Here is a 14,508-nt window from a genome sequence, read left to right as displayed (position 1 = left end):
AATGGGAGTCTGGCGGTACCCTGGACAGCAGTGATAAGGGAGTTAAAAGAGGACCTGGATGGCCCAGGAAGGTCACAGGCTCTATTTTGGACAGGTAGAATTTGAAGACTTTCCTGGATGTTCAGTTAAGAATGACCAATAAGAACTCAATAAGAAATTGATAGCAAATAGCTGGAGAAATGAAATGAGTCAAATTGAGCAAGTCAGGAAAGTTGAATTTGTTCCAGTCCTGCAGGAGGTGCCTCCAGGGAAAGGGAGTGGTGGAGAGTGGGGTGGGTGGATCCAGAGCAGAAGCAGAGGGAAGGAGGGCCTGGGAAGGCAGAGAAAACAGCAGAAGCAGCTGTGAGGGCTGGAAGGAAGGAGTCCAGTCAGAACCTGAAGGAGGAGATCAGAGACTAAGGAGCCGGTCCTCACAGCCAGATCGGAAGGGACATCTGCGGCCCAGCCACAGGCGAGACCCCCGGGCCCCCAAATCCTTCTCCTTGAACCAGAGTCCAGAAGCCAGGCAAGTTGACCCTACCCACATAGACCTACAGGGAACCGAGCCACCAGCTGAGCGGCCTCCGTCCTCACCAGGGAAGAGGACGGCTAGCTCTCCAGGCAGGAGTCCTCCTTGGGATGGAATGGATCTAATGAGGGGAGGCATTCCTTTGGGAGAACTTCAGAGACCTGCAGAAGAAATATAGGGGATCAGATTAGAGGAAGTAGGTGCAGAATCCAGGGGTTCAGAGGAAGGAGAAAGTCTCAAGGGGGTCTAATTTTTATGATTTGGGCCTTTGAGATTTCTGTCATAGGGAACTTCCTATTTGGAAACCTCCTCTGCCAATGGGCAAGCCTTCTCTGAATTCTAGTCTTAAAAAGCTACCAGGATTCCTGAGAAGATATATGACTTACCTAAGATCACACAACCAGTGTGAGTCAGAGGCACCAATCTTCTTTTTACTACTATATTATCCTTTAAAGACCCCTTCTCTGGAGAGTGTGTGTATGTGTGTGTGTGTGTGTGTGTGTGTATGTATGTGTATGTGTGTGTATGTAAGTGTATGTATGTATGTATGTATGTGTGTGTGTGTTTGTGTGAGGAGGAAGGAGGAAGGCGTATGGAAAGAGCACAGACAGAATGTTTTCAGTTGATCTGGATTCAAATCCTTGCCCTGACATTTCATGACCATGAGACTCTGGACAAGTTACTCCAAGCCTCAGTTACTTTCTCTGTAAAGGGAGGAATTTGGACTAGATAATTCCTAGGGAGCCTTCCAGCATAGGAGAGATGAGCCCAAATGGAGGCCTCAAAGAAATTCACATCCTAGGAGATGTTGAAGGGATCCCCTGGGTCTGGAATCCTCAGATTAGGAAGAGGAGGGGAGGAAGCAACCTGTCCTCACAAGTCCTCGTAGACATGGGACTCACACTCAATTATAGACAATATTTGGAGGGCTTTTTTGTCCTCTCTGAGGTCCCAAAATGCTCTGATCTCACTTCAAATCAGGGAAAGTTCTGGGTCCTTATTTGAGCCTGTTGAGGAGAGGGGGAGGGCCATTCTCCTCCCTTGCCCTTAACACATTTTCTTCCCCTTCTTTCCTCTGGCATGAGCCGGAAGGGTCAGAGGGTCCATTAATTTAGTGTACAATATTTTCTGGAAACTGATCCAGTGATGTGCATTAAGCTAAATCTCTATATCCAAAGCCAAAGGATTCTAGGTCAAACCCCAGCTCTGCTCTTTATTATTGTGACTTTGGGTAGGGCAGCACTTAATTGGGACTTAATTTCCTCATCTGTAAAATTAACACAATTTTACTATATAATATAAAATGGGCTAAAAATGGGTCATAGGGCGATTGAAAGCTGACTGAATGAACTAAAGGTTCAATATCAGTTTGGTAGGAGGTCTATGGGGAAGTGCCTCAGGGCTCTTTGTTTGGACCTGAAGGCCTTGGAGGTCCAGATCCATGACCTTAGGATCCCTGTCCCTCTTGGTAGACTAGAAAGGGCCCGAGCAGATGGGTCCTGAATCCGAAGCCCTGAATTCTCGCCCTGCATCCTACCAAATTGGGATGCTGATGGAGGAGCAGGGGGCCTGTTAGGTCAGTGAATGGAGGACCCAGTGGGTGCATTAGAAGAGCATTTTGGTTAGGGGACTCGACCCTTCTGGAAGCCCTTGCAAGGCCTCAACCTGTTGGCCAAATTTTACAATTATGGTGGTCTGTTGACCACTATTTTCTTCTGAATACTTTTTCCTTTCTGAGTTTTGAGGACCCAAGTATTCTGATTGGGAGCAGGAGGGGTAGAGTCTCAGGCCTAGGAAGTCCCCAGGATTTTGTCTGTAAAATGTTTCCTGTAAAAAAGTTCCTTTGTTTGTAAAATGGAGATGATATACAAAAAAAAAGAAAAAAAAGAAAGAAAATGAAAATCTCTGCCTGTAGGTAATGAGGTGGATGGGTTGTTGGTCTTTGTTTTCTGTTCCTGAAATATTAGGGAAATGATATCAATGCAAGTGAACTGAATCTGAGTGAGGGGGTGCTCGGTCTCCAGCCTCACTTTCTACTCCAGAGTCATCTGGGTCCAGGGGCCAAATATGAATCAGGATGACTGGAGATGGTCCCGGATGCAAGGCAGTCAGGGTGAAGTGACTTGCTCAAGGTCCCACAACTAGTAAGAGTCAAGTTTCTGAGGTTGGATTTGAACTCAGATCCTCCTGACTGTAGGGCTGGTGCTCTAGCCACTGCATCACCTAGCTCCCTGCTCCCCATCAGAAATTATCATTCCTTTGGGCAGAATTCTGCTGTAGCTGAAGTCAGAAAGTGTCAAGTGTAAGGCCTCAGATGCTATCTCTGGGAATTGGGGAAACCTTCTTACTTCCTACAGTTTTATCATCTGCAATGTGGAAATCATAATAGCTGCTTCACAGAGTCAGCTGTTGTTGGGGGGCTTCAGAAATGTTAGAAATGGGGAGAGGGACCAGCCCTGTGGTTTCATTGGGCCAAAAGTACCAAAGCAGGTTGGCACCTTCCCAGGAACTTCTAGTTTTAGAAAACAAGTGGCTTGCCCAGGGTCCCCCAGGAACGTATAGCAGAAGGCAGATTCGAACCCAATTCCTCCCAGCCTTGAGACTGGGAGGCCTCTTGTTTTTGCTCTTCTGATATCCACAAACCTACAGGAAGCAAGTGTGAGGGGCAGGATTCACACTCATGTTTTTTGCTAACATAGCTAGGGCTCCTTTCATCTTCACTTCACATCAGAAGAGAAGACGTGCATGAAAAGGAAGGGGCTGGTACTCATTTAGAATTGTAACCTATTCCTCTGGGGCCTCATGGCCTCACCAAGATGGAATTTTCCTTGAGAACAGGTTTTGTGGCATCTTCTTCTTCTCTCCAGGATACCCAGCACAGAGCAGACACAGGATCTGCTCCCCAACCAATCCCGTGGACCCAGCCGGAAGAGCCCCCCATCTAGGCCGCCACTTCTCAGAGCCAATCAAAAGCCCTTTTCTTAAGCTCAGGGCCCTTTTTTTTTTATAATAAAGATTTATTGATATCTATTTTTACGTCACCCAAATTCTTCTTCTTCCTCTTTCCTTGTCCCCTCATTGAAAGCCATTGCCTAGATCAAAGCTTATTTTTTGAAAAAGAAGAAAAATCAATGCACCGATGTATAAATAATCAAGATACAAAACTAACAATTTAGTAATACTTATAATTACTCATCAAGGAAACATTAAAATCTGACAAAATATGCAATGTTCTACCACCACCACCCAGTTGTGGGTGGTGTCTCCTCACTTCTTTGGGGGATTATGCTGTAATTATACAATATTCATTTTTCATTGTTTTGGGGGGTTCTTTCTATTTCCATCGTTGGAGTCATTGTGTGTTTTGTTGATTCTGTCCACTTCATTGACATCAGTTTCTGTAGATCTTTCCATATTTCTCCTTATTTGTCACACTTGTCATTTCTTTGTTATTACTGAGTCTTTTTTCAGTCATATCCAACTCTCTGTGATCCCTTTTGGGGTTTTTCCAGTAAAGAGAGCGGAACAGATGGCCATTTCCTCCTCCAGATCATTATACAGATGAGGCAACTGAGCTCAACAGGGTTAATTGACTTGCCCAGGGTCACACTGCTAGTAGGTGTCTGGGGCAGGATTTGAACTCAGGGAAACGAGGCTTCCAGGCTGCTGTCTACCAGGCCCAGCACTCTTTGCTCTATGGCGCCCCCTAGCTGCCCAAGCAAGTAATCTTCAGTTACATTCAATTTGCTTAGCAGGTCCCTGCCATAAGGACCCTGGTGTGTGGAACCTTTCATGTTGTCAGTGACCTCACTGATATGTGCATGTGGACACGCATCGGATCTGCCCGTGTCTGTGTGCATTTACACACACGTGCTGATGGAGCCTCTGCTATGGACCTCTGGATCACTTTCTTTGCATGATCCCAAATTTCTGTCTTCTTTGCCTATTTGCTGGGTGGGAGCTGGGGGAGGGTGACTTTCATTTTTCTTCTTTTATAATAGTTGTTCATGGTTTCTGATTTTTTTGAGAACTTTGTTCATCAATCTCTTTAATTTTTCTTTTTTGAATTGAACAAACACCAAGTCAAATATCATGTTTCTTTACAAAGAACAGGAAAAAAAGACTGTATGGGAACTGCTGTTCTCTCTGCTGCCCTGCCCCCTTTCCCTTTTCAGTCTATAAGCAGCTCACCCCAGAACAGCCAAGCCCAGCATCCACATGGGGGACTCCAGGCCATCAGACAACCATCGTGCTGCTCTAGGGCTCCTCCAGGTTTTTAAAAAATCTTTTCTTTCATTTTGGGGGGGAGATGGGGTGGGGCTTGCCGCCCTATTGCTAGCTCACTTCTCTCTCCCACCACCTCCAAAACAGAAACCCCGTGATAAATATAAATAAATAGAATGGCTATACCCAAAATGTCTCTCTGTCCTCCTCTTCCCCATCTCCCTTCCTTCTCCCTCCCCCACTCTTTCCCCACCTCTCTCCTCCCCTTCCTCCCTCTCTCTGTCTCTCTGTCCCTGTCTCTATCTCTCTCTTTCTCTCTTTCTCTGTCTCTGTCTCTCTCTGTCTCTCTCCTGTCTCTATCTCTCTCTCTCCTGTCTCCTGTCTTTCTCTCTCTCTCTCTCTCTCTCTCTCTCTCTGTCTCTCTCTGTCTCTCTGTCTCTCTCCTGTCTCTCTCTCTCTTTCTGTCTCTCTGTCTCTCTCTCTCTCTGTCTCTCTCCTGTCTTTCTCTCTCTGTCTCTCTCTCTCTGTCTCTGTCTCTCTGTCTCTGTCTCTCTCTCTGTCTGTCTCTCTGTCTCTGTCTCTCTCTGTCTCTCTCTGTCTCTCTCTGTCTCTATCTCTCTGTCTCTGTCTCTCTGTCTGTCTCTCTGTCTCTGTCTGTCTCTGTCTGTCTCTGTCTCTCTCTCTGTCTCTCTCTGTCTCTGTCTCTCTCTCTCTCTCTCTCTCTCTCTCTCTCTCCCCTCCATAGCCTTAGTCTAGATCTCCTCTCCTCTCAGTCAGGAGAATAGGGCTTCATAGACAGGCCTCAACTTGCCATGCTCAGCCCAGGAGGCAGAACTGGGAGGGAGGAGAAGAGGAGGGAGTTACAAAGAGGACAATTTAGGTTGACTAGGAACCCAAATCCTCCTTTGAGTGAGGGAGGTCCTGAAGGGGTGGGTGCCCCTCACCCCCAGATGAGACTACTGATCAGGAATATTAGGGTCAGGCTTCTTTTGGTGAATGGGTTGACCAAGATGGCTGCCAAGATTCTTTTTTTTAGGTTTTTTTTTCCCCCAAGGCAAATGGGATTAAGTGGCTTGCCCAAGGCCACACAGCTAGGTCATTATTAGGTGTCTGAGATCGGATTTGAACTCAGATACTCCTGACTCCAGGGCCAGTGCTCTATCCACTGTGCCACTTAGCTCCCCCCACCCAGGTTCTTTCTAATGGGAAATGCTATGATTTTGTACCTTCACATATGATGCCCATCCAGTCTGCCTTTGCCCTAGTTTTGGAGGATGAGGCAGCTCTTTGGGCCAACACCTTTCCATGTCTTCTTGATTCCTTCCCCTCCAGTGTCCTCCGAGAGTCTGCCCTTTTGATTATCCCTCCCTTCCCTCCCTAATTTCCAATTGCTCCTTGCTCTCCTCACTCTACTGCTCACCAGTGGTGCCTAGGACCACCATTCTGAAATAACTCTCTAGTCTCTGGCATCCCCCATCCTTTATCTCCCCTCTCTCCCAGTGACTGACATCCCTAGAAAAGGCCATCTCTACTTCCCCCTTTTCACAAAGCATTTGCTACTTGGCTTCCAAGTCCTCCCCTCCCTGGGCACCAATGATCCTGTCATTGCTGCACCTAATGGTTTTTTTGGTCATCTCCCTGACCTCTCTGTGGCATTTGATTATGGGAATCGATCGCCCTCCCCTTCTGGACTTTGTCTTCTTTGGGGTTTTCAAACCCCAGCTCGCCCTGGCTCTCCTCTACCTTCCTGATCATTCCTTATCTGTCTCTTTTGCAAATTCATTATCCATTCCATGCTTCTTCAGTAGCGCTTCCCCAGGGCTCTGTCCTGGACCCTCTCTCCCTTTTTCTCACTATTTGAATGATCTCATCAACTCCCATGGGTGGATGATCATCTCTATGCAGGTGACTCCTGAGTCTAGATCCCCAGCCTCAGTTTCTCACCAGAGCTCCAGGCTCCCATCAGCCATCCCTGCTGGACCTGGGGTCAGAAAGACATGAGTTCAAATCTAGTCTCTGACATTTACTAGGCTTATTTTCCTAAGCAAGTCACTCCCCTCTTTTTGCCTCAGTTTTCTCATTTTTAAAATAGCATCCACCTCCCAGGTTTGTCAGGAGGCTCAAATGAGATAATTGTCAAGCATTTACCCGTGTCTGGAACCGTGATGATGTCCAGCCCTCATTCCTGAAGAAGGCCATGGCAACTGGGAAGTGATGTCATGGAAATGAATTGGATTGGAGTGAAGTGGGGTTGTCTTAAGTCCCCGGCCTCACTTTCTCCTCCAGAACCAACTGGGTCCAGTGGCTAGGTATGAATCAGGACAACTGGAGATGGCCCTGGATGCGAGGCAATTGGGGTTAAGAGACTTGTCCAAGGTCATACAGGTAGTACATTTCTTTTTTTTCTTTTTCTTTTCTTTTCTTTTAGGTTTTTGCAAGGCAAGTGGGGTTAAGGGGCTTGCCCAAGGCCACACAGCCAGGTCATTATTAAGTGTCTGAGACCAAATTTGAACCCAGGTACTCCTGACTCCAGGGCCGGTGCTTTATCCACTATACCACCTAGCCGCCCTAGGTAGTACATTTCTGAGACTGAATTTGAACTCAGGTCCTCCTGGTTCCATACTTTATCAAGTGTACCACATAGCCTGGAGCATAGTATGCACTAAATAAGTGTTAGCTATCATCTTATGCCCCTCCCTATGTCTGAATCTACCTTCTCCCCATCTCTTCTCCTGCCCATTTGACCCTCAATCACTTCTCACTGGGGTTATTGCAATAGACTCCTGACAATGATTCACCCCCTCACCACTCTGAATCACAGCTGTCCAGGGGAGATTATTGAGGATGATCTGATCCAGTCACACCCCCGCTGGAGAAGCTTGCAAGGCTCTCCATCCACTCCATATTGACTCTCATATAGACTTTAGCAGACTGTTCTAATTGCCATTTCAAGTGATCCTAAGCAAGTCATTTCTCCAAACCTCTGTTTGCCTCAGTTTTCTCATTTGTAAAATGAGACTCATACTCTCTAAATTCCAACTAAATGAGTTCCCTTGATGCTGCTTAAAAATAATATCCCATCTCCATCTTTTTTTTTAATTTAAAGCAATGGGGTTGTAACTTGCCCAAGGTCACACAGCTAGGTAATTATTAAGTGTCCGAGGTCAGATTTGAAGTCAGGTCCTCCTGACTCCAGGGCTGGAGGCTCTATCCACTGTGCCACCTAGCTGCCCCCATCTCCATGCTTTTGCCTAGACTCCCCCCATGTTTTCCCCATGTTTTCCTTCCTCTTCTCTTCACTTTGCTCCCAGTAACCAGGAGTCTCTTAACAATTGCTCATGTGACTGATTGATTGAAGCCAATTAAGGGAAATGAAATCATGGAAGTCAAATCAATCAGAGGTAATCAAGTCCTAGCGGTATCACCTTCTCTGTGGCCAAGATCAAGGGGGAGGCAGGATGGGCTGGGCTGGGGATGCCAGAGCTTCAAGACCAAATGAGTTTGGGCAATAAGGGTACAACCCCTTCTTCACAGAGTGTTGACTGAATTACTCTTGTCCGCAGAAAGGTCATACGATGAATTCCTTAAACTGTACAAATGAAACCATCTGGGTCCAGAAAGAGGTCATAATCACATACATCAGTATTTTGCTGATCCTTGGAATTTTGTTCAATGTTGCGGCCCTGTGGGTGTTCTGTAGCTGCATGAGAAAGAAGTGGACGGAGACGATCATCTACATGATCAACCTGGCTGTGTCGGACCTCTGCCTGCTCTGCATCCTGCCCATCATGATCTACTCCCAAACACAGGTTGAGAGAAAGGACACTGTGCTGTGCCAGGTGTCCCAGAGCATCTACCTGATCAACAGATACATGAGCATGAGCATCATCACCATAATCTCCATGGATCGCTATGTGGCCATCCAGTTCCCGATGCAGGTCAAGAGATTTCGGTCCCCCAGTCGCTCTGCCATCATCTGTGCTGTGCTCTGGGTGTTGGTCATCATCTCTGTGATCAGCCTCAACCCTAGGACCTGGCAGCTCCATGACAGCTTCTGCTTTTACGCTCAGACCTACAAGAGATCAAAGATGACCATCTTCTCCCTGATTGTCTTCTTCATCTCCCTGATCATCCTCACCTTCTGTTCGACCCAGGTGATTGTGATCCTGGTGAAAAAGAAAAAGACGAATGCCCACGAGAAGAAAGTCATCCAGAAGGCCATTTGGATCATCAGTGCCAACCTGCTCATTTATCTGGCCTGCTTCCTGCCCATGCATGTGGTCCTGATGGCCCGGCTCATCATGACATTGGAGTCCTGCGCTAGTTTATATACCTGGAAGTATTTCATCATGATAACTTCACGCTTGTCCAATGCCAACTGCTGCCTGGATGCTGTCTGCTACTATTTTGTAGCCAAGGAATTCCAAGAGGCATCAGCCCAAGCCATTTCCATTACATCCAAGTCCTACAAGCTCCAAAACTCAACACAGGCATCTACTGATTAGCAAGTGTAGATGCCAGCTGTTTCTTGGATCACCATCCCTGAGGTGGACTGGAGAGAAGGGAGTCTTGTCTTAGAGAACCACAAGCTGTTCTGGAGCTTCCTGTTTTACCACCCTTAGAGGTCTGGGGCTGGGATTCAGACCCAGTTTCCAGGCCCAGTTTTATCACTATGTATGACCTGGGGAAAACTCTCTGGCTTCCCTGGGCCTTTATTTTCTCATTTGTAAAAGGGCAGAAGGTCCCACAGGATCATTTTCAAGGAGATGACGGGTATGGGAAAATGCTTTGGTGGTTGGGGAGGTTTTAGTTCATATAAAAATGGAAGCTTGACCGTGACATTCCTCAAAGTCAAAAGCTTCCCTGGAGCCCTGTCTAACTGTCTAGGCAAGCTATATATGCCTCCCTTTCCTATACAATGTACCGGCCTTCTTGCTCATCTCCCACCTCCAGGTCTTTGCATAAGCTGTGCATGCTGGAGTCTCTCCCTCAACCATCCTGATGGCTCCTTCTCCCATCATCTTGTGTGAATTTGGTGTCTTCCTTGGATTTCTTTGTCTATGAACATGGCGGCTGCCCTGGGAGAACTGGATGACTTGGACTTGAATCCTCTAGTGCGGTCCTCAACACATAATGGATATTCAAGAAATCCTGGCTGAATTTTTGTATGTTATCTCCCCACTACCACCACCCTCCCAAGTGTCAGTGCCTCAGTGGCAGGGGTACTATACAGGAATCTGTGTGGAACACACCCTTTCAAGTGTCTTGGCCCAGAGGCATTTACTAAATGCTCATTGGGTTTAATTGAACCAGAAGAAGCCTTGACCCCTTTGTGGCTTTTTCTTCCCCTTTCCCCTCAAAACGCACACACATAAATACAAATGTACACAGTCACAAGAGTCTAGATACCACATTCACAAATACACATGTTCACACAATATCCACACATCACAAATACAAAATCACAATAATCTACACACTACACATGCACATACATGATCACAACCTACACACCACACACACATAAAACACACATACCACACACAAACATGCACACCATCACAAGCTAGATACCACACACACATATTTACATATACCCACATACACACTACCTGTGTCCCTCCCTCCCCTCTCCATCAGCTGTGTGCACTGGCCATTCCAGGCATGACTCAAGGTCTGGGCCAAGGACATTCTTGCAGGATGGTGCTGGAGAGAACAGGGATTAAGGGAAGATGGCCAGGTGTGTGTCTGGATCTCTGCCATAGGAAGGGGGAAGGGGTTAGAAAGGTGCCCGGATGTGTCTGATGTTCAAAGACACCCTATAAAATCTCTCACTGGGTGGGGACAAAGCAGCAACTTGCTAAGGTGGAATCAAGAAGCCCCAGGTTCAAATCCTGCCTCTGCCTCTGCCTCTGGACAAGTCACTTAACATCTCTCAAACAGTTTCCTCATTTGTAAAATGGGCAAGTTGAATTGTCAATCCATCAATAAACATGCCTAAAGTGACTTTTATGTGCCAGACTGGTTGGTTGGGTCTTGTCCTTGGTTTTCAAAGACCAAAGTGACATTGATATATTAGAGTCAAGTTCCAGTGGTGTGATCAGACCAATATGAACTTGGGATGCTCTGGCACAGGGTGGGCACAGATGGGCCATGTGAACACCAGTGGGGCGGGGGCAAACACTGTGTTAATACTGAGCAAAGGGGGGCGAGATGCTCCTGAAAATCCACTGGAGCTTGGGGCTTCCATGCACCTCAGCTGTTCACTCTGAAAGCATCGGGCAGAGTTCAGGAGGACCAAACTGGAGCAAGTTGGGTCAGGAGTGTGGGGGTCTTCAGTCACCTTCTCTGGCTCCCTCCTTCTGCTAAGGTTTGGGGAGAGAAGATGGACCGGCATGCTCCTGGAGCCCTGAGGGTCAGCTTAGTAGGGGCAGTGTGGTGCAGGGGGCGGGGCTGCAGGGGGAAGTCAAAAAGCCCTTTGTCTCCTTCTAGAGGGGAAACCTTGGAGGAATGCAAACCAAACTCCAGGCTGCTCGCTCAAGACTCTCCTCCTTTACTGCCTAACCTTCCAGTCCAAGTGGCTGACCTGAGGGGCTTTCTGTTACCTCTAATTACCTGTTATGCCATCTCTGACCTCCTGGCCTTATTAACATGCTTTACTCCTGGAATGACCACTCCCTTTCTAGCATCCGCATCTTGGAATCTCCAGATCCCTTCAAGGTTTTTCCACTAGTACCACTTCGTCCCATCTGAACAGCACCCATGGCTAGGAGGCATATTAGATTTGGAGCCAGGAAACCCTGGGCTCAGATTCTGCTTCAGACACAAGCTTCCTGTATGACTTTGGGTAAATCACTTAACTTTTCTTAGTCTTAGTTTCCTTGTCTGTGAAATAGAGATAGCCCCTGTCTCACAGGATTATTGTGAGAGTCAAATGACATGACAGAAAAGTACTTTGCAAAATCTTAAAATGTAGCTAGTAGTGGTAGTAGTGATAGTGGTAGTGGTAGTAGTAATGGTAGTGTAGCAGCAGCAGCAGCAGTAGTAGTAGTAGCAGTAGTAGTAGAAGTAGTAGTAGTAGCAGTAGTAGTAGTAGTAATAACAGTAGTAGTAGTAGAAGTAGTGGTAATAGTAGTAGCAGTGGTAGTAGTGGTAGTGGTATATTAGTGGTTATAGTAGTAGAAGTAGCAGTAGTATTGGCAGTAGTAGTAGCAGCAGTGGTTCTAGAGGTGGTAGTAGGAATGGTAGTAGTAGTAGAAATAGTATTGGTGGTAGTAGTAGTAGTAGCAGAAGTAATATTTGTGGTAGTCAAAGTAGTAGAAGTCGTGGTAATATGGTGGTAGTGGTAGTAGTAGTAGTAGTAGTAGTAGTAGTAGTGGTAGTGGTAGTGGTAGTAGTAGTATTACTATATATGGACATATGGATATATGGATATATACCTATATGTATCTGCACATCCCTATTTTGTCTTTCTAGAGAGGCAATGTGATTCACATAGAGAGGTGTCCTCAAAAGTGAGGCAGACCTGGGGTCCAGTCCAGTCTTTGACATCCTGGCTGGGTGACTCTGGGAAAATTCCCACTTCTCCACACCCCCAGGCAACTCAATAAGAAGGTGTCATTTTGCAATGGTAGAGGGGCACCCTCATCCAGAAATCAAAGGATTGGTTAAAAATTGCATTTACTCGCTTGAATTTCTAGGTCTGTAAACAGGTTATATGTCCTTTTGTATCCCAGGTGTCCAGCGGTCTGGCATCTATGGGGCTCAGTTAATGCTCATTGATCTAGTCCAAGCTCTGCATTTTATGGGTGAGTGGGCTGAGCACAGAGAAAAAAGGAATTTCCCAAAGTCACCCAGCTGGTCAACACCAGAGCCCAGTTTGACACCCTTTGCACTCACCTAATAGCTAAGGTATTTGGCTAATCTCTTGGTTTCCTGTTTATGTGACTTTAGACGCATAATCTTCCTGTCTCTGTGACTCAGGCCCTTTCTCTGTCAAAGGAGGGACTTAAGGTCTCTTCTCACTCCAATTTCTATTTTAGTAGAGAGTTTGAATTGGTCTAGGGTGGTCTTCCTGAGGAATTTGTTCTCAGAGCTCCCCTGGCAAATTCTAGGGATTCCAGAAAAGCGTCAGACTCTACACAGATTGTGACAATCATGAAAAGTGAAGCTACAGAAGGCTGTTTGGAGCTTTTCTTTGTCAAATGCTTCTTTGTGGGTATTCTGTGTTGCGCGTTCCTTTGGTGTCTGTAGAAAATAAATAACTGTCCCATACCTCATTCATATTGTATGTTGTTTATTTTTTAAGTTTATTTGTTTTTTTCTCAGGCAGTGGGGTCAAGTGGCTTGCCCGGGGCCACACAGCTAGGTAATTATGAAGTGTCTGAGGCCGGATTTGAATTCAGGGACTCCTGACTCCAGGGCCAATACTCTATCCACTGCGCCACCTAGCGGCCCTCAATATTGTATGTTGTTTATCTCTTCATCACTTCCTTTTGGGAAAACCCTAGATAGGAACCTAAGTCTAAATTTTAAGAAGTTTTGCCCTTGGGCCACCAGGGCTGGGATTTAATGAACCGAAACACAGGAGACGACATGTTAGCAACTAAGTATATGTGAGGGATAGACTGAGAGGAAGGGAGAAGATCTCATAGGTGAAGAAAGGGGGGGCAGAGAAGGGGTTCTGCAGAGAGTGTGTCTTAAAAGGGGGAAACTGAGAGGCCAAGGTGAAGGGATAGGATGTTCTGAAAGACTGAGGGGGGGGCGGAGCCAAGATGGCAACAAGAAAGGATCAAGTCTTAGGCGCTCTCTGATAAAACTTATAAGCTAAGGACTCTAACTAAACTTTCGAGAGACAGAACCCACAAAGGGACCCAGTGAGGCAGTTCTCCTACTCAAGGTAACCTGGAAAAGAACAGAAAGGCTCTGCTCCCTGGGGCTGGAGGGGCGGCCTGCCAGAGGGGTGGCTCGCCAGAGCCAAAGAACTTCAGCCTCCTGGAGGCAGCCCCAGGGCGCTGGGAGCCTCGGCTCACAGCAGCGGGGGAGTCTCCTGAGCTGCACCCAGGGAGCACCGGCACAAAGTGGGGGAGCAGCGGGGGACCTCTGCCAGAGTGAGCACGTGGAGCCCAGCCCTCAGGGCACACAGCCAGCAGCTTGGTCTTTCTGCAGCCCAGAGCTGGATACAGGAGCCCGGTAAGCAGGAGCCCCCAGGGCATGAGCCCATTGAACCTAGGGAGGGGAGTGAAGAGAGAGAGACTGTAGAGCTCTGTCCTCTGCCCCTGTAACAGGACTCTGGGGCTCTGACCACATTCAGATCCTGATCCCAGTCTAGGCCCCCCCATAGAACAGCAGCCCCCCCCCCCACCTCAGCCCCTTGGCAGAGGGGGGCGCATATGGTTATTCACAGACCAGGATGGAGGACAGAGCCTCACACACTGAGACCCTTGTGGGAGTGTCCTAAAAGCTCAGGAAGCACCCCTAAAACCAGACCCAGGCTGGGAAAATGAGTAAGCAGAGAAATAAGAGGAATAGCATTAAGAAATATTTTGCAAATGAGCCCAAGAAGGATCAAAATACTCAGTCTGAAGATGAGGAAGGACAAGCTCCTGCATCTAAAGACTCCAAGCAAAACAGAAACTGGGCTCAGGTTATGACAGAGCTCAAAAAAGACTTTGAAAATCAAATGAGGGAGTTAGAAGAAAAACTGGGAAAAGAAATGAGAGAGATGCAGGAAAAACATGAAAATGAAGTCAGCAGCTTAGTCAAGGAAATCCAAA

At 47.0% G+C, this 14,508-nt stretch overlaps 1 protein-coding gene across 1 annotated transcript in view; it reads left to right on the top strand.

Moving 5' to 3' along the window:
* The window catches only part of LOC141489065 (G-protein coupled receptor 35-like), a 42,099-nt gene extending 29,088 nt beyond the window's left edge, over positions 1-13,011 (top strand). The window contains exon 2 of the mRNA XM_074189684.1: positions 8,296-13,011. Coding sequence (XP_074045785.1) covers positions 8,308-9,237 — 930 coding nt within the window. The 5' untranslated portion in view covers positions 8,296-8,307 and the 3' untranslated portion in view covers positions 9,238-13,011. The remainder of the gene's footprint in view (positions 1-8,295) is intronic.
* The last annotated feature ends 1,497 nt before the right edge of the window (positions 13,012-14,508 follow it).

This window comes from Macrotis lagotis, chromosome 5 (genome assembly GCF_037893015.1).
Source record: "Macrotis lagotis isolate mMagLag1 chromosome 5, bilby.v1.9.chrom.fasta, whole genome shotgun sequence".
Classification (NCBI taxonomy): Eukaryota; Metazoa; Chordata; class Mammalia; order Peramelemorphia; family Peramelidae; genus Macrotis; species Macrotis lagotis.
Note: the sequence above shows the minus strand (reverse complement) of the source record. Positions and strands in the feature narration are given on the sequence as shown.